General features: G+C 45.1%; 4 protein-coding genes across 13 annotated transcripts in view; 3 read left to right on the forward strand and 1 right to left on the reverse strand.

Annotated features, from left to right (window-relative positions):
* The window catches only part of slc20a2 (solute carrier family 20 member 2), a 34014-nt gene extending 32393 nt beyond the window's left edge, over nucleotides 1-1621 (reverse strand). For 3 of the 5 annotated variants that reach the window (XR_005098677.1, XM_037257939.1, XM_037257943.1), the window contains exon 1: nucleotides 1258-1620. The gene's annotated coding sequence lies outside the window, so the exon portion shown is untranslated. Of the gene's footprint in view, nucleotides 1-1257 lie in introns of all 5 variants that reach the window. The other 2 variants (XM_037257941.1, XM_037257944.1) reach the window with 2 other exon arrangements.
* LOC119126711 (proepiregulin-like) lies at nucleotides 1120-18266 on the forward strand. 3 transcript variants are annotated; one of them, XM_037258049.1, is made up of 6 exons: nucleotides 1120-1175; nucleotides 15413-15544; nucleotides 17076-17162; nucleotides 17437-17563; nucleotides 17721-17864; nucleotides 17963-18266. In XM_037258049.1, exons 2-6 carry the CDS (start codon nucleotides 15511-15513, stop codon nucleotides 18027-18029), a joined length of 459 nt encoding a protein of 152 aa, XP_037113944.1. In that variant the 5' UTR covers nucleotides 1120-1175; nucleotides 15413-15510; the 3' UTR covers nucleotides 18030-18266. The 3 variants fall into 3 exon arrangements, with proteins under 3 accessions (XP_037113944.1, XP_037113945.1, XP_037113943.1); XM_037258050.1 differs by having other exon boundaries at nucleotides 1122-1175; nucleotides 15408-15544; XM_037258048.1 differs by lacking the exon at nucleotides 1120-1175 and having other exon boundaries at nucleotides 15286-15544.
* On the forward strand, nucleotides 5143-13128 carry mthfd2l (methylenetetrahydrofolate dehydrogenase (NADP+ dependent) 2 like). Of its 4 annotated transcripts, none has more exons than XM_037258009.1 (12): nucleotides 5143-5307; nucleotides 6131-6315; nucleotides 6425-6547; nucleotides 6702-6854; nucleotides 7598-7705; nucleotides 9477-9569; nucleotides 9652-9777; nucleotides 10189-11587; nucleotides 11676-11759; nucleotides 12099-12222; nucleotides 12368-12532; nucleotides 12827-13128. In XM_037258009.1, exons 1-8 carry the CDS (start codon nucleotides 5165-5167, stop codon nucleotides 10302-10304), a joined length of 1047 nt encoding a protein of 348 aa, XP_037113904.1. In that variant the 5' UTR covers nucleotides 5143-5164; the 3' UTR covers nucleotides 10305-11587; nucleotides 11676-11759; nucleotides 12099-12222; nucleotides 12368-12532; nucleotides 12827-13128. The 4 variants fall into 4 exon arrangements, with proteins under 4 accessions (XP_037113904.1, XP_037113906.1, XP_037113905.1 ...); XM_037258011.1 differs by having other exon boundaries at nucleotides 9652-9759; XM_037258010.1 differs by lacking the exon at nucleotides 12827-13128 and adding an exon at nucleotides 12630-12701 and having other exon boundaries at nucleotides 12368-12540.
* Nucleotides 11563-12881, forward strand: epgn (epithelial mitogen homolog (mouse)). Its single transcript, XM_037259342.1, has 4 exons — nucleotides 11563-11587; nucleotides 12099-12222; nucleotides 12368-12532; nucleotides 12827-12881. The coding sequence occupies exons 1-4, from the start codon at nucleotides 11563-11565 to the stop codon at nucleotides 12879-12881; spliced, it is 369 nt and encodes a 122-aa protein (XP_037115237.1).
* Nucleotides 18267-19533: the final 1267 nt, after the last annotated feature.

The following is a 19533-nucleotide window of genomic DNA, read 5'->3' on the forward strand; positions in this document are numbered from 1 at the left end:
GGGTGTTCCTGCGATTCTTTCCACCTCCTGCATACTCACTCCTTTTGTATGGTGGAAAATCTATCTATCATGTTGACAATGGCATTGGCTCCCTCCCTCTTTGGTAGAAAGAACATAATGGGTGTCTGGCTCCTCAAAGGCAATCAACAGGGACTTCATTAAATAAAATAGGGAACACGCTAGCAGAGGCCCAAACAAGATCTTGGCTTTTAGCGAGAGCACACTGTACATTTTTGGAGCAGATTAGAATTGGCATGACGGCACATCGGGGCATAATACTCTTTGGTAGAATACAGATAGATGTATAGCTTTTGTTTAAAATAAATAAATAAAAAGAGGACCTTGAAAAAAAAAAAAATCGCAAAAATCACTATAGGGGGGGCGCATTCCTACATGTTTTCCAAGTTTCCCTCGTTCAACACACCTGAACATGTTTTCCAAGTTTCCCTGGTTCAACACACCTGATTCAATGATCAGGCTCCTGCAGAACGTGAGGATGAACTGATCACTTGAATCAGGTGTGTTGAACGAGGGAAACTTGGAAAACATGTAGGAATGCGGCCCCCCCGCCCGCCCCGAGGACTGGACTTTGAGACCCCTGCTGCAGGGGATGACGACCGCTTTGCCACGGTGCACATTGCGCATGCGCAGCGAACACACTCTTGCGGCGTCAACAGAGTGAAATGAACTCGCGTGATTAACAGTCAAACGAACAGCCGTATACAAACCCGAAAAAAATCATTGGGAAAGAAAAAAAAAAACAGCCAAGCGTTCGCCCTCGCTTATATGGTCCACTTTCCCACATTAGCGGGGACTTGGAGCCGCAGCCGGCTTTTTTAGTCCAAAATGTGCGCTATTGTGGGTTGGGGAAGTCCCGCACGTGCCAGCTTTGGCGTGCTTTTACTTGCTGCCACGGGACAAGCGGACGGACGGACGGACATACACCACACACACACACACACACACACACACACAGACACACACAGAACATCTCCAAATGAGACACGAGCGTGTCCTTGCACGGAGAAAAAGCTGCGTGACTTTGGAGCCACGCACGGCGTCTGATTTGTAATCCACGCGTACAACGAACGCATTCGGCCCAGGGCCCCGTTCCTCCTTGAACGCAGGCGGGCGGGCGGACACACACACACACAACACAACACAACACAAGACAATACAGCAAGCTAGCTCCTAATAAGAGAAACAGTCCCCTAGCAACAAAGGCGGGTTGAAGGGAATATCGGACAAGGTACTTACCGAATGGATCAAACGCCTCGAAGCGAGAAGTATTCAGCGCCGAGTCTCGACTCTCTCGCCGTCCGTATGTTCGTTCCCCCTATAGAGGTTCCGGTGGAAAAATGTCACGGATTCCAGCGGTCGGTTGGCCGGCCGGCCTGTCGGGTCGGGTCGGTCGCCTCCCCCGCCCTGCTCTGCTCTGCTTCTGTCTCGGGTGCGTGATGTCTGTTTGCCCGCTTCACTCGGAGCCTCTCTCACGCCACCATGTTGCCAACGCCGCCAATGTCGCCTGGTACTGGGCTTCGACTCTCATCCGGGCGTTCAGAGGATTGAGCCGAGAACACTCGGGAGGGATGACAGCTTTGGGATGGATGGAGGGAGGAGGAGGGAAGGAAGGAAGGAAGGAAGGAAGGAAGGAAGGAAAGAAGGAAGGGGGCGGTCGTCAGAGGCTGAGTGGTGGTCATTCAGCTCGACTGTACGGGGGGGGCGGGACACTGATCATAACGAACAAAATGTCTTTAACCTAGTTGTTCCAAATTCACAATCGGTGCATAGCGGTGAGTTGAATGTGGTTCGCTGGAAGATCATTTTTTTATTATCATTATTTCCAGCACTGCAGTGGCTCCAAAACACATCGTCACTCACATTGTGTCTTGATAAAGGAAGGATCATGTCAACAGTGAATCAGTGATCATGTTAAATCGCGCTAAATGTGTCACGCAGCCATTGTAGTAACAGACATGTGCACAGGGGCTTCTTGTTACGTAACCAGTCCAACCGGCCAACAACAGTGTGTGTGTGTGTGTGTGTGTGTGTGTGTGTGTGTGTGTGTGTGTGTGCGCGTGTGCGTGCGTGCGTGCGTGCGTGCGTGCGTGGGGCTGCCTGAGAACAGAAACGTGGTCGGCTTTAACGTGTACTTGTAAAATGTATGTGAGAGGGGCAAATTAAAGACAGCGCTGCACCAAGTACGTGACATTATATTTCAATTTTTGAGGGATAAAACAATCATTTGAAAATACAAGATGTTTGATTTATTCCATTTCATTTTCAGCCAGTCACTGTGTATCAATGAGCCTGCCTGCAAAGTGATTTCAGCAGTTTGTTTGAAAATACTGTACATTAAATATTTGTTACAGTGCCGAAAAGAGATTTGGAATCTCTTGTCTTTCTTTCATCTATCTACATATGTATATCCGCTTCAAACGACAGGATGGAGGGATAGCTATGTTTGTAATTATGTGCTCTGTGTTGCATTGTTATTTTGTGTTTATGCAAAAGCTCTTGCAAAAGCGCGATATGAATAAAGATGTATTTTATTGTGTTGTATTAGATCCCTTGAAACGACAGTATTTTCAAAGAATAAATATACAATTGGTATGAATGCAAAGTCTAAGAGTATTTGTCTTTATCGTAAGGAATGTTTTGAATCGTAGTTATTTTCAATCAGAATAGTCATTTTGGACACCGTAGCAACCGGCAAACATTTGGTTTGGGCTGTAAAGATAGGTTAGTGCTTTCTAATATTTTTGATGTCAGTCCGAGTCAACCGCAATCAAAAAGGACGAGGACAAGCAGTCCAGAAAAGGGATAAACACAAGAGAGTCAAAAGCTCCGTTTCAACTGTATAAAGGCGGTGTCTTGTCGAGACATGACCTCGTTCCATTCAGAAGCTGGGTGGAACAAATGACTCGCAGAGTATTCACCCACGCCTGCTGGGCCTGCCGACGTGTTCCACACGCGATTTAGAGCGACATTTCATTTGTACAAGGTGCTGGGCTTATTGCCAAAACACGTGGACCAAAACGCATCCTAATGCTAAATTGTATTGAACATAAAGGGCAAATACATATTTAGTAGTGGGGAAATGGAATGAATCCATCATAAGGTCAAACTGTCAGGATTGTAAAACTGCGTTGTTTCAAGTAAAAACAGCCATACGTATGGGAAAATACTTGATCAGTTCATACTTCAAAACAATGTTTGTTGTAAGCAATCTCGATCACTATACAAAGAAGAAAAGGCTGGGATCCGTCCGTTCCCTTCTTACGGCACTGGCCCTAATCCTCTTCCGTACCTTCTTGACACTTCGTGATTATGACATTTTCTTCTGTTGTTGTTTTTTTTCAGCACTACAAGTTGCTCTCAGATGAGCGTCACCACAAGTAATGAATTCAGTCTGGTGGTAAATTAAAAAAACAATGACAAGTTGAGTTCATACGGCCAACTGTATGTACTATTGTCAATATGCGGTGCCAAAATGAAGCAGGGCGATGTGTCATGATATCACGTTCCTCCCAACTTTAAAAGAAAACACCGAGCTTGGACTGGTTTGTAAAAGTGAGTCACGTACGAGGGAATAAAGTGCTTGCCAAGTGAAAACTTTTTTTCCTAAGCAAACCTCAACTTTCTTTGACGTTTTATGCGACTCTAAATGGAGAACTCAAATAAGAGGAAAATGATGCGTAAGTTAGCTTATCCAGCTAGCATGCAATGGCTTCCTTTCAAAGAGAAATATGAATGTCATGAGAGCGTCGGTGTACTTGAGCAAACAAGGACAAATGCTGCCAGCAACCTTTCTTCAGTCTCTTGTCTAGACAAGCCTTTGGGGTGTGGTGTTTACCATGCACATTTGATCAAAACAAGCCCAATCCTCAAACAAAGCCCACAATGGACCACATTGCTCAAAACTGGCTTTTCATCTCAACATGCAGCGTGGCTGACTTGTGGTCAGCATAGACGTGGGGCTTACATCAGACCGGTTCTGGGTTCGAACCTGTGCGGCAGGCATTTGCATGTTCTCCCAGTACTGGTGCGTGCGGGGTTTCTCCAGGAAATCCGGCTTCCTTCCTTCCACATTTCAAAAACACGCGTGTGAAGTTTAGACAGAACTTTATTGTCATTTTGTCAACACTAGGTGTACAAATATATTCTATATTTTTATATAGAATGTCACTTTTTTTTTTTAACCAGCCGAAATACCTCTACATTGCTGAAAGCCGTATGCAACGAAATTTCGTTTTTGTACACACCTAGTGTTGACAAAATGACAATAAAGTTCTGTCTAAGTCTAAGTCTTATTCATGATTCACACCGCTCCAGCTCACCTAATGAGGAGAAGTGATTCAAGAAAATGGGTAGCTTTCATTCATCAGAATATAGGTGAACAATTGAGACATGGTCAGATTTTCATATCAGGTGTGCTTTCACATCAAGACAGACTGCTACTCTTGTGTCATTTGAAAAAGTGTGCACTGAAAAGGTTGCTTTTTGCCGCAATCAATAAATCTTCCTGGATTGTCTCATGCAGATAATGCCACGTACTTTGTTGAACATTCTCCTGGGGAATGAAGGGCAACATCAAAATGTCCTCTGGGTCATTTCAACCGATAGTGTTGACAAAATTGCCTTGAGAGGGAGGAGACACCTGATGCTCCTGGGATGACGTCTTGGGAGAGCACTCCTCGGATTTGTTGCCATCTAGTGGCGGCGGAAATACGTTGTGAAGCGATTTCTTGATTGGAAGCTACCGATCGGTACAGCAAGTTCCAAAGGATGTGTGACCATTAGACGTTGGTTAAAATGCGACCGAGCAGTCGTTTTAATGTGACACATGACTTCATGGAATCATTCATTACATCGTTGACAATCCAAAGGCACAAACATTTGAATAAATGTGACGTCGTCACACTGCAAAACAAAAAATATATACAGTGTACGCAAATCGTGAGCTCTTATTTTATTCACTCCTAATGACATTACTCTTTATTGCATAATTGAATACCCGATCATTATATTCGGTCGTAGCTCTATGTGTTAGGGTTGTATACGAACGACATTGTCGGCTAGCACCTAGCATGTGTTAGCTTCCCGGTCTCTATGACAACGCTCACGCGCACCCTCTCTCTCTCTCGCGTGCGCGCGCGCAAACATGGCTGCCTCCGTATCCCCGCTCCGCTCCTACTGGGCACTTTATAGCAGGTTGGCAGACCCCCACCGCTCCTGTCGGGCCAAGCTGCGGATCCACAGAAAATGGGAGAGTCAACGGAGGCACCTGCATCAATCGACCACGAGGTAAAACCACTCAAAAGTGTCCGCTGGAGTCAAGGCTTTTTTTAATAGCATACTCGGACGTTACTTTCAAGCGGAGGTGATGATGGGAGGGGAGTTGGGGGACGGACGGACGGACGTTACTTTCAAGCGGAGGTGATGATGGGAGGGGAGCTGGGGGACGGACGGACTGACGGACGGACGTTACTTTCAAGCGGAGGTGATGATGGGAGGGGAGCTGGGGGACGGACGGACGGACTGACGGACGGACAGACCTGGGAAGGCCATGCGGCTCGACTGCAGGTGCTGCCGTATTTGCTGGCGTTGCGTATCAGAAGGTCATCAAAAAAAGACGACAAATGAGAGAAGCCAGCTAGTGTGGCCGCATGGATGCCACCAGCCGCTGTCCGAAAGGAATGATCACTGCAGACGGAGCAAAGAAGAAAGCAGTCACCGCAGCAAGCTAACCTGAGCCAGTCAATGTCACTTTGCATTGCCGAACGTCATCTATCCATTTCAAACACAGTAAATGGATGGACGGACGGACGCATGAACAGAAAACCCGCTGCGATTGTGACTTTACAATTGATACAAGTAAACAGGTCGCCCTGCTATCATCGCAGCCCATTTCCCAGTCTATCCAAAAGAGCGGACTAATGAAGTGCTTCTTCAAATTGCTTCCAAATACAACCATTGTATTTATATTTTGCAAATGTATTATTGTACTTGAAAACAGTGAACTGCACTTCATGCACTTAGCAAATAGACTGTAGTGGAGTGCACGTAACAAAGAAACGTTGACGCCAGCAAGCGTGCGTACCTGCCAAATAGATTTGACCATTTGCAGGCATGCCGCCGTGGTGATTTCGGGGACGGCGTTGGCTCGTCAGCTCCACAGAGAGATCCAACGTGACGTGGAAGAGCTCGTTGCTCAGGGGAACATGAGACCTCATCTAGGAGTGGTCTTCGTGGGGGATGACCCGGCCAGCAGGACTTACGTTCGGAACAAAACACGCGCTGCCAGCACTTTGGGTCAGATGTCACACCTTTCTAAACACTCTGTGACTAAGATGAAAAGTAACACAGCTGTTGACACCCTGACAAATACTCAAGGAAAAGGAACGTGCTTTTTGCACACTAGGTATTTCCAGCGACACGGTGTTGCGACCGAGCTCCGTCTCTCAGGAGGAGCTGCTGGATCTAATAGACAAGATGAACCGAGACTGGCGGGTCAGCGGCGTGTTGGTGCAGCTGCCACTTCCCGGTAAACACCGACGCAAGCGTGCCGTGCGCTGGCTGGCCGGCCGGCCACCGGCCGGCTCACTCTGACCTCACGGCTCCGGTCATTCTTGTCGTCGTCGGGCAACGCTGCTCCATCTTCAATGACAATCATGTCGTTCATGCCTCTCTTGACTTAGAGCACATCAATGAAAGAGCAGTGTGTAATGCCATTGCTCCAGAGAAAGACGTGGACGGCTTCCACATTGTGAATATCGGCAAGCTGTGTCTTGACCAGAGATCCATGGTGCCTGCCACGCCTGCAGCTGTCTGGGAGATCATCAAAAGAGCAGGTAAGCAAAGTATAGAAAAGGCTTTCTTTTTTAGAAGACGGGTGAAATATGAAAAGTACAATCATCGACTGGCATCCAAATGTCTTTCAAACAGTATCGTTCAATTTACGACAGCAAGTCCACTAGATGGCGCCCAATAATACTTGTTTACCCTGCAATGGACACTGAATCATACGTCAATACATTTTCTATTTCCTGTAGTCTTGCAAAAAACTAACCATCAAATCCTCAAACCTTTTCCATTGTCATTTGGAGTTGTATCGTATTACAATAACAGCGGCATGTGCTCTGGTCGGGATAACAACTCGAAATGAGCCACAAAATGCACATTCAAATCAAAATGGCGGACTGACTACATATGGATGGATGTGTGTGTGTTGGAGGTTTACAAGATTTGGTGAGTTTTTGGACAAATCCGTGGCCTCCTGACCAAAGTCAGCTGGGATGAACTCCATCTTTCAAGTGACCTTGATCGAGACAAAGAGAAGAAAATGAATCATGATGCACATTGACAACTTCAAGCAGGATCCAAATATGAAGAATTTGACTGTTCTTCTTTTTGTCTTCATCTGTGTCAGATATGGGTCAGCACATGCAGTCATTGGATGCTTATCATAGCCCTTCCCCTCCTCTTTTATCCTTGAGAGGAAGGACTAGGACAAATGGAGTTGTTCTCCCTGAGGTGCCAGGCATAATTCATTCCCCTTCAACTATTTCCCCTTGAAAATGTGTGGCTGGCGCAGGTATTGAGACGGTGGGGAAGAATGTGCTGGTTGCCGGACGCTCCAAAAATGTGGGGATGCCCATCGCCATGTTGCTGCATACCGATCGGAACCATGAGCGCCCTGGCGGTGAGTGAGTGAGTGAGTGAGTGAGTGAGTGAGTGAGTGAGTGAGTGAGTGAGTGAGTGAGTGAGTGAGTGAGTGAGTGAGTGATGTTGTGTCAACATAACTCTTATTTCCAACAAGTGGCTGAATGGAGCATATGAGCCATGATCACAGATGTGCTGTTGTCTTTGCGCAAACCAGCCAGCGTATTGCAATAAAACCTTCACGCTCGAACACCGGCAAGGTCATAAAAATCGGAACAATCTTGAAGGCCCACCAAACACACACACACACACGCCAGTCTGAGCCGATGAGCAGTCTGCAGTTCCGAGCTAGTCGCAACATAGCAGTCAATGTTGAACCATTTTGGGAAATAATGTCGTTGCATTGTCATTGCAATTCCGTTTTTTTATGACTTTTATGTCCTTTTCTAATTTAGTTAGTGGCCACGGAACTGGAAAACACAAGCTCGATTCACCCCGCAGCCTGATGTTAGATATTTGCCCAAATTCTCCCCGGAGGGAGGGGGGGACTGAAGATTCAGCCAAAATGACACGCAGCTAGCACGGCAATGGGTTTTCGCGCAGCGCTGGCTGATGTCTCTGCACAATATGGGGCGGAGTCAAAGATAATATCTGTCAATCTAAAAGTACCTTAAGCCATTTTTTACCAAGCAGATCTTCAGCCCATGAAAAAAAAGAAAAGAAATGAACAGATTGAAAGTGAAGAATGTTAAACGCTCACCACAATTAATCATGCACATCAAGTTTCATATTTCAACATTGGACTTATTTCATAAGTGTACCCTTCCACTCACACTGCCGCCGGCAGATGTTTACCGGAAAGGTAAAGGTAAGCGCTTGCGCTTCATGAGGGGGGACTCAAACGGATCAGGCCACCTTATAAGGTTGCAGGAAGTTCCAAAGGCATTTGCTGAGGCATTTACAGGAATTAGCTTTTGAGTAGCCACCATATAGACACATACATACACTTGCCTTATTCATTTGTGGACTTTTCCTAACTTGACGAGGCAATAAAAAGTGCTACGTCACATCCAAGCCAAAAAAGCATGCGGTTGGTTGGCCGGCCGGTCCAATAGATTTGCACAGGACTACATATGATATACTCCAAGAGTCGCTTATTTCATTTTTACCACTCACCGGCGGCACAGGCGCAGGTATGCCTGCTATGTGATGCTGGCGACACGCTGCGACTTGCCTTTCCTTCCTTCCGCCAGATTCCCTCTGAACGCTCCTTGAGATGGCTGCAGGCCTAATCTCCCTGTTACTGCTCAGCTCAGCTATGACTGAAGGGCATGCATACTATTGAAGGAAGAAACAAACCCAAAAAAAGATCATTGTGCCAATGGTGTCAACGCTTTTGTGTACTTGAGGATGGAGCGGTGCTTTGAAAGCAGTGGATCAGACTTCTCCTTCACTTTCCCCGCTGCCGCCCGCCGCTGCTTCCGATTCCCCGGCTTGTGCGCTCGCCTCGGATGCGCCGCGTAGGAATACGCATGGTAGTCGTCCAAATGAACTGAGGATATGTCATTCGGGCAAACTCATGGCATTCCGAAATTTTGGAACCCTTATTGAAAGAAAAATATATGGTATGAGAAAAGTGTGGTCTCGCCTTTGTTGGCTTGAATGTATTTGGGGACTTGTAATGTGAGGGGTTTTTTCCATTGTGGGCTCCTTTAAAAATATCGACTTCTTCTCTAAAGTGAGTGAAGTCCTAGTGGAATGAAGCAATGTTGTGATATGTGACGTCTTTGATTGGATTGCTTTCGTTTCAGGGGATGCCACAGTGACCATCGCTCACAGATGTACGCCCAAAGAGCGGCTCAAGGAGCTAAGCAGCCTGGCAGACATCATTGTCACTGCTGCAGGTCATGAGACAGACGCCCATTGGGACGGACGGAGAAATGCTCATCACGCCACTGACTTCATGTCTTTGTGTGCGGCCTTTAGGTGTTCCCGGTCTGATCACGGCAGACATGGTGAAAGAAAGTGCGGCGGTCATTGACGTGGGCATCAACCGCAGTCTGGACCCCAAAACGGGGAAGCTGAGGCTCGTCGGTGATGTGGACTTTGAGGGTGATGACTTGCTTTGAGTTGTCTTAAGCAAATTGGGAATTCTGTCGTGGCTATTTGCTTTTATAGTGACTTGGAATAAGAGTTTGACGATTCTTCTCCTTCCCCCAACTTTGAACTCGGAACCTTGCTTTTTCACTATATGCACAAGTGAACACGGGGCCAAAAGACACTTGAAGAAAGATTTCAGTTTGACATTCTTGTCGCTATTGTCAACTACTAACCGGTAAGGTTTCCAAAAGTGCTTATTCGACAAGTTGAACAGGTATGCTTCTTTTTCAATTGGACTGGAAAAGTAGGATCATTTTTGGGAGACTGAGTTTTCTTGGGAAGTGTACCGTTCAGATCTACTGTATGATGGATGGGCGTGTTTAGTGCCAAATGAGGTTTTTGAACTGTGCTTTTTTGTTGCAGGCGTAAAAGAGAAGGCCAGCTATATCACTCCTGTTCCTGGAGGCGTGGGTCCTATGACGGTGGCCATGTTGATGAAGAACACTGTGACCGCCGCCAGAAACGCCCTGATGCATTAGCACCACACGCACGCACGCACACACGCGCACGCACGCACACACACACACGACGTGACGCACACACTTTTCACCGTGACGTCGCACATACTTCCGGGTGGCAAAAGCTCAAGCCATCTTTAATCTCACTCATGAACAAACCTCGATAAGTCATTTGACCACGGCAGAGCCATTGAGAAAATGTCTGCCATGGTGATTTGAGCCTTTTCTCCATCTGTAGTTTGATAAATATCTGACTTGAGGAGGCCATTTTTGCCACTCACATTGCAGTTGCTCAGGTCAATCGTGGCTCATCTTGTGAATGTCACATGACCAAACTCAGAAAGCAGGTGAGCCGCGATACCTGTAAAACTATCATGTCATTTTCTCTCAACAGAAAGTGGCCAAATCCCATCGATGGATAAAAAGAAGTCGTGAAGCACAATACCGTATTTCGACTAGTGGGCCCACTTGGAATTGTTTTGAAACTGTTTGAGCTGACTTCCCCTTTAATAGCAGACATAGGCTCTGGATAGCATGATGTTGAGCTCACGCTAGCTATCAGGCTAGCCATTATGTTTTGCAACCAAACATTGGCTACATAGCCACCCACCCACCCACCTAACCTACCTCTTGGCATTCTCACTGCACAACCGTTGACAACATCTGCTCCCTTGAGCTTATCCAACGCATCGATTCCACTGGATCCATCCATCCATTCATCTGCTTCTACGGACACATTTTTCCGTCAATCACGTTCTGCCACCCGGAAGTGGCCTGGTGCCTATACAAGCGCATCGAGACTCCATACCTGCTTACTTGAGACATTTATACCATGTTCCTTTTCATCTCTTATTTATTTCTTATGATAAGATTTCATATTTTTTCTACCGAGGACATTTGCATTCTTTGTGGAACACAGCAGGTTTCACAGGAAAGTGAAAATGAAATCAACCGTGCTTCAGATGCTCTCAAAAAGGATTTGTAATGATCTCAAGTGCCAAGGAAGAGTGGTCGTAAAGCGGACGGCGCCGCCGCCTTGAAACGGGCCTCGGGATGATTCCGCCCCCACTGCCGCTCTCATCAGCCCAGATGGACCTGTCTGTGCATGCAAAATACGTGGGAATAAAGGAAGTATGATGCAACTTGGGTTCTTTCTTTTTTTTTTCTTTCACTTAAAAAAAAAAAAAAAAATCCCCACGGTTGCGAGAGTGCTCTATATAAAGTTGGGAGGATGTTCCGTAGCACTACATAGGAGCTCCGATTTTGAAAGCAAGACAAAATGTTAACGCAGAGCCTCAAAGAGGGTGAGTTCTTTGTTGATTTATTCGATCTGAAAGGTAAAATAGCAAAGATGCATTGAGATCTTTTAAAGATGGAATGCTCGTTTTCCAGGTGTCCTCTCAGCCCTTCTTCTTCTCCTGGCTGTGTCGGGCCAGTCAGCACAAAGCACAAGAAATCCCACTCGGCTTCAAAAGAGTAACTATCAATTGCTCTTTGGGTTTCTTCTGCGAGCGGGCGGGCGAGCGAGCGCAATAACGCGCGGGCACTAACACAGAAGTGACGCTGAATCTTCGGCGTGACATTGACGTTCTAATATTGTGACTCATCTAAATGAATTGCCAGCCTTTTGAACCAATATAATCGTGCGCCTCCAAACGTATCGAGACAGCCAGCCCTTGTATTGTTCTACTGTAGCGTTAGTTTAGTACTTTAGCCCGTAAATATTGATTGGAATTCGAAGTGACATCAGCAAAAACATGCTCCCTGGATTCTTGGTAAAGAGAAGCGATTATTCATATCCATTTTGTGCCGCAGACAGCACGGAGGAGGATCCTCTACTTTCGAGTCCCCAGAGGCCGTGCGGGAGCCAAGACCAGAAGTTCTGTCTGAACGGCGGCACATGCATCTACCCCCAAGATACCAGCAAGCCCTTTTGCATGTGAGAGATTTCAAAGAGACACTCCAAGCAACACGTCCGTCGGAGGGAGTCGTGGCTCGGTGTTGTCCTTCTTTCTCTTTCTTTCTTTCTTTCTTTCTTTCTTTCTCCCTGAAATGCTCTCTCTCTCTCTCTATTCCCTGCGTAGATGCACGTCTGGCTTCAGCGGGAATCGCTGCCACTATGACCGCGAGGTGGACACCATGTTTTCTCGCCGTCACATAGCTGTGGAGCACCTCATTTCTCTCAGCTGCGGGGCAGCCATCGTCGTCTTCATTCTGGTCTTCATCGCCTACTGCGTCATCCGAAGGAGGTGAGTGAGTGAGTGAGTGAGTGAGTGAGTGAGTGAGTGAGTGAGTGAGTGAGTGAGTGAGTGAGTGAGTGAGTGAGTGAGTGAGTGAGTGAGTGAGTGGCTTTCTTTCAATCGATTGGCACATGATTGATTCTGTGATTACGGTGAGCACAATTGAAATCGGAAACAACAAAACAAAACAAGGACCGTTTGTTCAAGTAAGACAAAGAGCTTGTTGGACGACGTTTTGTAACGGTTCTTCTTATGCACTTGTTTGTTATTTCTGAAACATACCTCTTGTGTTTTTGTTCTCAGGTATACAAAATCAACAAAACAAATGGAATCTGCACCCTGTGAGGTGACAGTGTGACACCCTCCCTCCCTCCCTCCCTCCCGACACTCTTCAACGTTCTTCATCTCTGCCACGTTTTAGCATACACAACAGACAGAAAGCAACATTTCTTTTCATCGGAACAAAAAGCCTGTCATTTTCTAGCAAAACAGCCAAGAGTAACAAAGCACTGTGTAATTACCTTCAAATAAAATTGGACTATTTATTGTTATAATTTATTTTGTTCCATTTATTTAATGTTGTACTAATAAATGAATGACATTTTCAATGCGTCTACTATCTCTTTTTCAACCCAAATCATCAACAACCCTTGCATATTGTTCAACAACATCCACAAATGAGTTCCTCACCTTTATTTCTTCTCAGTCAATATAACATTTTGCAATAAATAAATGAGCCAGCCCCATTTGTGAAAGAAGGCTTTTGTAGCTTACATGGCACAGAAAATACCGATTGGATTTTTAGGTGACAGTAGAAGGGGAAAGAAAATGGGATTCTCAGAGACAAAGCCCCTGAAATTTCATTTGGTTAAATAACGTGTGACAGCCATTCAGTTTAAAAGGTGCTTCAAGTGTATCACTATCTATTTTGTATGATTCAAGTGTATGACTCCGTTTTTAGCGGACTGCTTGTAAGTCCACCCATTTCTTCGAAATGATGGTAGAAAATCATGAAATACTCGACTCTATGTAGAGAATCTTCTTGATACGACTTTCGCTGTTTGAATTGAACCACTGAAATCGAAATGTTCCGCAACATTGTGATTCATTGAGAAGCATCAGCAATGGTTTAAAATGGGACAAAAGAGAGTCTTTATTTCCTCTCTACATCAAGTGTGAGTCGTCCATTTTTAACGTCCAATGAATACAAGACCTGTAGCTGAGATATTCTGGGTCCAAATCGACCTCAAACGGACCATGTGAGCATGAAAAATTGAAGGTTGTGTTCATTGCTCTTGGTTACACCTTTCAAAAGGGAGCCTTGTTATCCGTGTAACATCAAATTGGAGTGAATATCTAACCATCTATCTATCTATCTATCTATCTATCTATCTATCTATCTATCAGTGACGTGCGGTGAGGGTTGGTATTGGTGAGGCACTGACAGTCAGATTTACAAACGTACTGTATGACGCTAAGGCACTGACTCACAAGTCCGATTTCCATGCATACATGGTTGTTATCCCATTCTTGATTAAATGTAATAACATTTTAAACACACCACTGTACAATTCAACACACCACTGCAGTATTCTTACCTTTACTTGTAAATGAAGTCCATTCTCCTGTCCTTCTGGACGAAGATCTCGATGACAGGGAAAGCAATAAAGTCGATTTTTGGCAGCACAACCACAAAGCCAGTCTTTTTTAGAGTACCAATCCTTTTGAAACCAACGTGTTGTAGTCCGTCCCGGGAGGCCCGTAGTTTGAATGAATCCTCGCAAATCTGGCGTTGGTCTTCCCTTACTTATGGTTTCTTGCTTTGACTGAAAGTCAAGTTTTAAAAAATTCCTTATTTTCGAGATGATATCCTCCATTGTCAGGGAAAGCAAAGCCAAATAGCAACGCGTTAGCACCGAATGTTGTTGGTTGTTTTTCTTCTTCATTTACTCTCGCATTTACTCGTGTCGTGAACTATTAGCCGGAGGCTCACTATCGCCCCATCTTCGCGGCAAAGGTACTGGCTGCCTCAAGGCTCGTATTTTCACCCGCCCGGTGACTGCAAGCAAGCACGCGCCGTTTGCACGCGCTCACTACAGTGTGGGAGTGGTGCACACGCTCACACGCACGCCCTGAGCGGCACAACCTGTCGCTGCCGCAGCCTCCATGATTCTCGTCTCCCGTTGTTATTTGAACAAGAAATACAGCTATTTTGACGATGAAAATGATCCAAATGGATAGGAAACACACCAAAATTGCATTAAAAGCATAGACCACAGGACAGATATTAGATTATGTTTTATTATATTAGTCATTTTTTAACAACTTATGGTGACAGCTGAGGAAACCATGTTGAGCCCTTTACTGCCCCTGGTGGCAAGGTGAGGCACTGCCTCACCTGCCTCCTATGAGTGCACGTCCCTGCTATCTATCTATCTATCTATCTATCTATCTATCTATCTATCTATCTATCTATCTATCTATCTATCTATCTATCTATCTATCTATCTATCTATCTATCTATCTATCTATCTATCTATCTATCTATCTATCTGTGTGTGGTTAGTGTACTTTTGCCAGGACAGGACGGACGTTTCAAGCCGCCAATTACGGACGCTCACGTATCGCAAAAACAATGAATGGTGGCGGCGGCGGCGGTGGTGGTGATGATGACGACGACGATGACGATGATGCCGCCTTCAGGGCCTTTGTCTAACTGCGGGATCTTTTGCTTTCTTGTCTCCAAGCCAATGACAGCCTGCCTGCCTGTCTGCCTTTCGACCGCACCCAGCCAACCCGCGTCCGTCCGTCCGTCCGTCAGTCTGGCCACTTGAGTTCGCCTCACCTCACCTCACCGATAAGTTAGTTGTTTAGCGACAACCACCACACCACACCACAACACAAGACAAGACTAGACAAGACAGCAGTGAAGAGACGTGGAAGGTATTTTGCACATTTTCGCAGATTTGCGCACGTCATCGCTCCAAATGGCAAAGTTGTCAGCGCTCCTCTCAATCTTCGGTAAGTGTGACTTTCTTAAGATGCTTATAGAAGACGTTTGGCAAGACTCGACTCCTTCAAATGTAATGCTAAATCGTGCCCATCGTGATGAAAGTGCAAAAAGTAACGTTAGAACAAACCGTATCAAGTTCAAAAAGAATGTCATCTTGTTGGTCATTTCATGTTTTCACCTCGTGTTGCTAAATTGTAGTTTAAAAGTGCAATTTCTCAGACCAATTGTAATTGGAGCGTTTCTGTGATACCTAACCTGAGCATATAATGGTGGATTTTAGCAGCAAAACTCCCAAACTATTCATGTGATCGACAATGTTACATTTTTAAAATAAGGGAATAAATCATTTAGACTGGGATACTCGGGTATGATGACTGAAGTGACTCGGGTATTCAATTATTTAAAGTAGCACCAATGAGTGGTATTGCTTAGACATGAGTTTATACTCACATTTCTGTTGTTTCTGTCTTACCTTATACACAATATTGATTTTAATTGCAATACGCAAGCAAATGATCCCACAAATGAACATTCAATTCCATTCAATTACAACGTAATTCAAGTACGAGTTATCGGACCCATTCTTACCGATTGTCTTTGTTAAAAATCCTTTCAATGTATAAAATGGTGTAATCGTCAAATTGATCAAGATGATACATTTGTATTTTTGCTCGCTGTAAGCCGTCATCTAAAATGAAACATTTCACTCTGTTTAACCAATGTAAAATATGCCTTTCACTTTTTTATTTGAGCTGTTCGTTCAAATGAAGTAGTTCCACTTGTCCCCACATTCTGAACAACTGAGACATACGTAGCTGTGTGCCAGATCAAAAGGAGCAATTCATCTTTCTCCTTTTCTGTGCTCAGACAATAGCAAAGGGAAGGGGGGAAACAGTGACAAGACAATGTGAACAGCCTCCAATAACACTTTCAAGTTCCTATTCTTTCATTTGTGTTGACTTTTTTCATTCTTACAACATCAATAGTCTTAATGGGTGGGTTACAAAGACCTTGTCAAGTGAATTCAGAGATTTTGTTTTTGTCCCTCAACAAGTTCTACACGTTTGAAGATCATCAGAACAGGGGTTGGCTTTTGCTACATCATGAGTAAAGTATCTACAATAGACATGGAAAACCAGAATCATGCGGTTTTCCTGGCGTTGGCTAATATCTACCGGTTGCACAAATGAGTCTCCAGCGTTGTCGTCAAACAAGTAAAAACATGACGAGGAGGCAACGGGATATATGGAGCAACAAAAAGAAAGGGGGAGGCCTGAGGAGAAATCATTCATTCAGCGCCCGCGCGCGCCCGCGCGTGCGTTTCGTCTGCTTTTTCAATCCAATTTGACCTGTGACTGACTGACTGACTGCATTGAACCGGCATGCTCAGTTGCAGTTGACTCTTTTGACCACTAAAGGGCGCTACTAACCAGCTGTGATACATTTCTACCTGACTTGAACGCAGGTAGCATGGCTTCACTTCTCACGCTGTAATGGTGTGACTTATGCCATCTCGATCCAGTATTTTGTGTTCAACAGGTGTCATACTGTTGTGGCCTTCAGTCCTGACAAAAAGCATCACATCCATTCTTCACACCGCACACGCTGACTCCTCCATGTCTGCAGGTACACTGGCTAGATACAGAGTTCGATATGGATATAAACAGGATATGAAATGGCAGATGATGTTAATGATACCAGAATAAATCATTCAAAAACGTCTACTGTTCATTTGACAAGCCAAATGGAAAGAAAATGAAAAGCTTTTCAAGAGAAGTGATTATTTAAGCGCCTCAGATAAAGTTCCGGTGTTCTCGTAGGCTTTTCCTAGATAGACATCTCAACTATGAAGTCCTGTAGGTTATCGATGTACTGTATGTTGTGGCTGCTTCCACCTCAGGGCATGGTGAAGAGCGCCTCCATGTGGTGAAACGCTCCACCCAGCATTGTGACTCCTCTTACGCTAACTACTGCATGAACGGAGGTCAATGCATGCTGCTGGTGGATGTCAATGAACACCATTGCAAGTAAGCGTCTTCATATTTCTTGGGGGGGGGTGTTTGCACACTTAAATACAATATACATGTGTATGTATGTGTGTATTTCTTTCTTTTCTTTGTTTTGATGTATTTGTTGATTTATTTGTGTTTGTTTGTTTGTGCTAAACGATGTACGACTCGGCAGGTGTCACAGCGGTTTCTACGGCCCCCGTTGTAGCAACCTTGAGCTGGTCTTCAAGCCAATAGGAGAGGAGCAGATTATCTTCATCATCTTCTGTGTGACTCTGCTCACCATGGGCCTGGCTGGAGCTGTCTATTGCTGCTGCAAGTGAGTGGCGTGGCGTGGCGTCTTCACGAGGAGATTTGTGCAATCTTGCGAGCAAAACACGTTCGTTCCTTTCAATGATTCTTGTCTTTGTGCCGCAGGTACAAGAAGAATAAATGCAATCCGCAAAAGAAGCGGCAAGGCTACAAAGGAGTGCAGGCAATGTAGCTGTGGAGTGTCCACGCTGGAAATGAACACATGAGCCCTTTTGTAACTTTTTCTAAGAAATGCTACGTTTTTAATTTAAAAGCTGCACTTTAGCTTTTGGCATGGTGGAGCTAGTATTTATTTATACCTTTCTGCATTTTCTATCCCTGAACAAGGATGTTGATAATTTATTCTTAGAAAGACTTTACGTGTACACTGGAAGTTCTGCCCCAAACCAATAAAATAGTTTGTCTTATACTGCTTCATGTGTTTTACGTACTGTACACACGTAGTTTTGCTTTTTTACATCCAGTTGCGTTCTTTCGGCTTATTTTGCTTACAAAGTGTTTCTTCAATTTGACTTATTTTGTTGAACGCCAATAAACTTGAATTCAATTGGGGAAGATCCTTTGTGAAGGCTCATACCGTCTTCTTTCATTCACTATTTGAAACAGTTCTTTTAGTTAGACAGGGACCATTTTTGACCTATTTGACATGTTTGGGCTACTTCCTGTAGGGCCCCCATCTCGTGACGCTTCCAAGGAAGACTACAGGAAGTCGCCGAAACATGTCAATCATAATAATTCATTTAATTTATATAGCGCTTTTCAATGACCCAAAGACGCTTCAAGTAGGTCAAAACAAAGAAAAAAAACAGAACCGTAGTTGGGAAAGACGATTTGCGATACAAATGTTGTGGTTTCACCGTCCACTGCATAATGCAAAATAATGCATACATCATGACGTTCGTGTGCCCGCCGGGTTAATATATAAGCACCATTGTAGTCCACGCACCCTTATTGGACCCAGTCAGCTGTTTCTAAGTATTGAATTAGTTGTGTCACTGTGCTCTCCATGCTAATTGGACCGATAAGCACGCTTAATCATTAACTCGACCAGAGGCGTAGCCAGGAATTTTTCCAGTAGAGGCGCGCGCCCACAGGAAAAAAAAATCCAACATCACCCACGCCGTTCGCTGATCGCTAAAACAACATCCGGGTCCGGGAGGCAAACGGTGAATGGATAACATCGCGCACATAGAATAGCGCAAGCACATTCGCGCAAGACCGAAAGAAAAAAACGGCATGAAAATGAAGAATCGAAAAAGCTCGATTCTTTTTTTTTTTTCTTTTTTTTCAACCGGGGCGCAGGGAGTCCTAACCGGGGCGCCGCCCCGGCTCGCCCCGGCTTGGCTACGCCTCTGAACTCGACGTTCGTAGCATCTTTCCCCGATTCGCGAGAATTGCGCAATTCTCGCACGTAGGTTGGTCACACCGAACTTTGCAGTCCTCCGCATCTTTGCATATACTATGGCATGATTAACTCGACATTTGTGGCATCCTTCTCCGATTCTCGCCGGTGCTTGCTTGCTTGCTTGCTTGCTTGCACGCTGTGGTTCTGATCCTATTGTTGCTGTCACTTACTTTGCATATATTGTGACACACTTTAAAAAGCGCACACGTGTAGCCGATGCACGTTTTGGAATAAGTGATGTTGACACGTACGGTTTGGCGGAAGTAAGTAT

The sequence above is a fragment of the Syngnathus acus genome, chromosome 9 (assembly GCF_901709675.1).
Source record: "Syngnathus acus chromosome 9, fSynAcu1.2, whole genome shotgun sequence".
NCBI classification, from domain to species: domain Eukaryota; kingdom Metazoa; phylum Chordata; class Actinopteri; order Syngnathiformes; family Syngnathidae; genus Syngnathus; species Syngnathus acus.

What these genes read in the sequence shown, in the direction of transcription:
- mthfd2l (XM_037258009.1), top strand. Translation starts at nt 5,165, where the DNA reads ATGGCTGCCTCCGTATCCCCGCTCCGCTCCTACTGGGCACTTTATAGC. An exon ending in CTGCATCAATCGACCACGAG is followed by an intron (nt 5,308 to 6,130) that starts GTAAAACCACTC and finishes GACCATTTGCAG; the next exon opens with GCATGCCGCCGTGGTGATTT. An exon ending in GAACCATGAGCGCCCTGGCG is followed by an intron (nt 7,706 to 9,476) that starts GTGAGTGAGTGA and finishes CTTTCGTTTCAG; the next exon opens with GGGATGCCACAGTGACCATC.
- epgn (XM_037259342.1), top strand. Translation starts at nt 11,563, where the DNA reads ATGTTAACGCAGAGCCTCAAAGAGG. An exon ending in ACCAGCAAGCCCTTTTGCAT is followed by an intron (nt 12,223 to 12,367) that starts GTGAGAGATTTC and finishes TTCCCTGCGTAG; the next exon opens with ATGCACGTCTGGCTTCAGCG. An exon ending in TACTGCGTCATCCGAAGGAG is followed by an intron (nt 12,533 to 12,826) that starts GTGAGTGAGTGA and finishes TTTTGTTCTCAG; the next exon opens with GTATACAAAATCAACAAAAC.
- LOC119126711 (XM_037258049.1), top strand. Translation starts at nt 15,511, where the DNA reads ATGGCAAAGTTGTCAGCGCTCCTCTCAATCTTCG. An exon ending in TGACTCCTCCATGTCTGCAG is followed by an intron (nt 17,163 to 17,436) that starts GTACACTGGCTA and finishes CTTCCACCTCAG; the next exon opens with GGCATGGTGAAGAGCGCCTC. An exon ending in GCTGTCTATTGCTGCTGCAA is followed by an intron (nt 17,865 to 17,962) that starts GTGAGTGGCGTG and finishes TTTGTGCCGCAG; the next exon opens with GTACAAGAAGAATAAATGCA.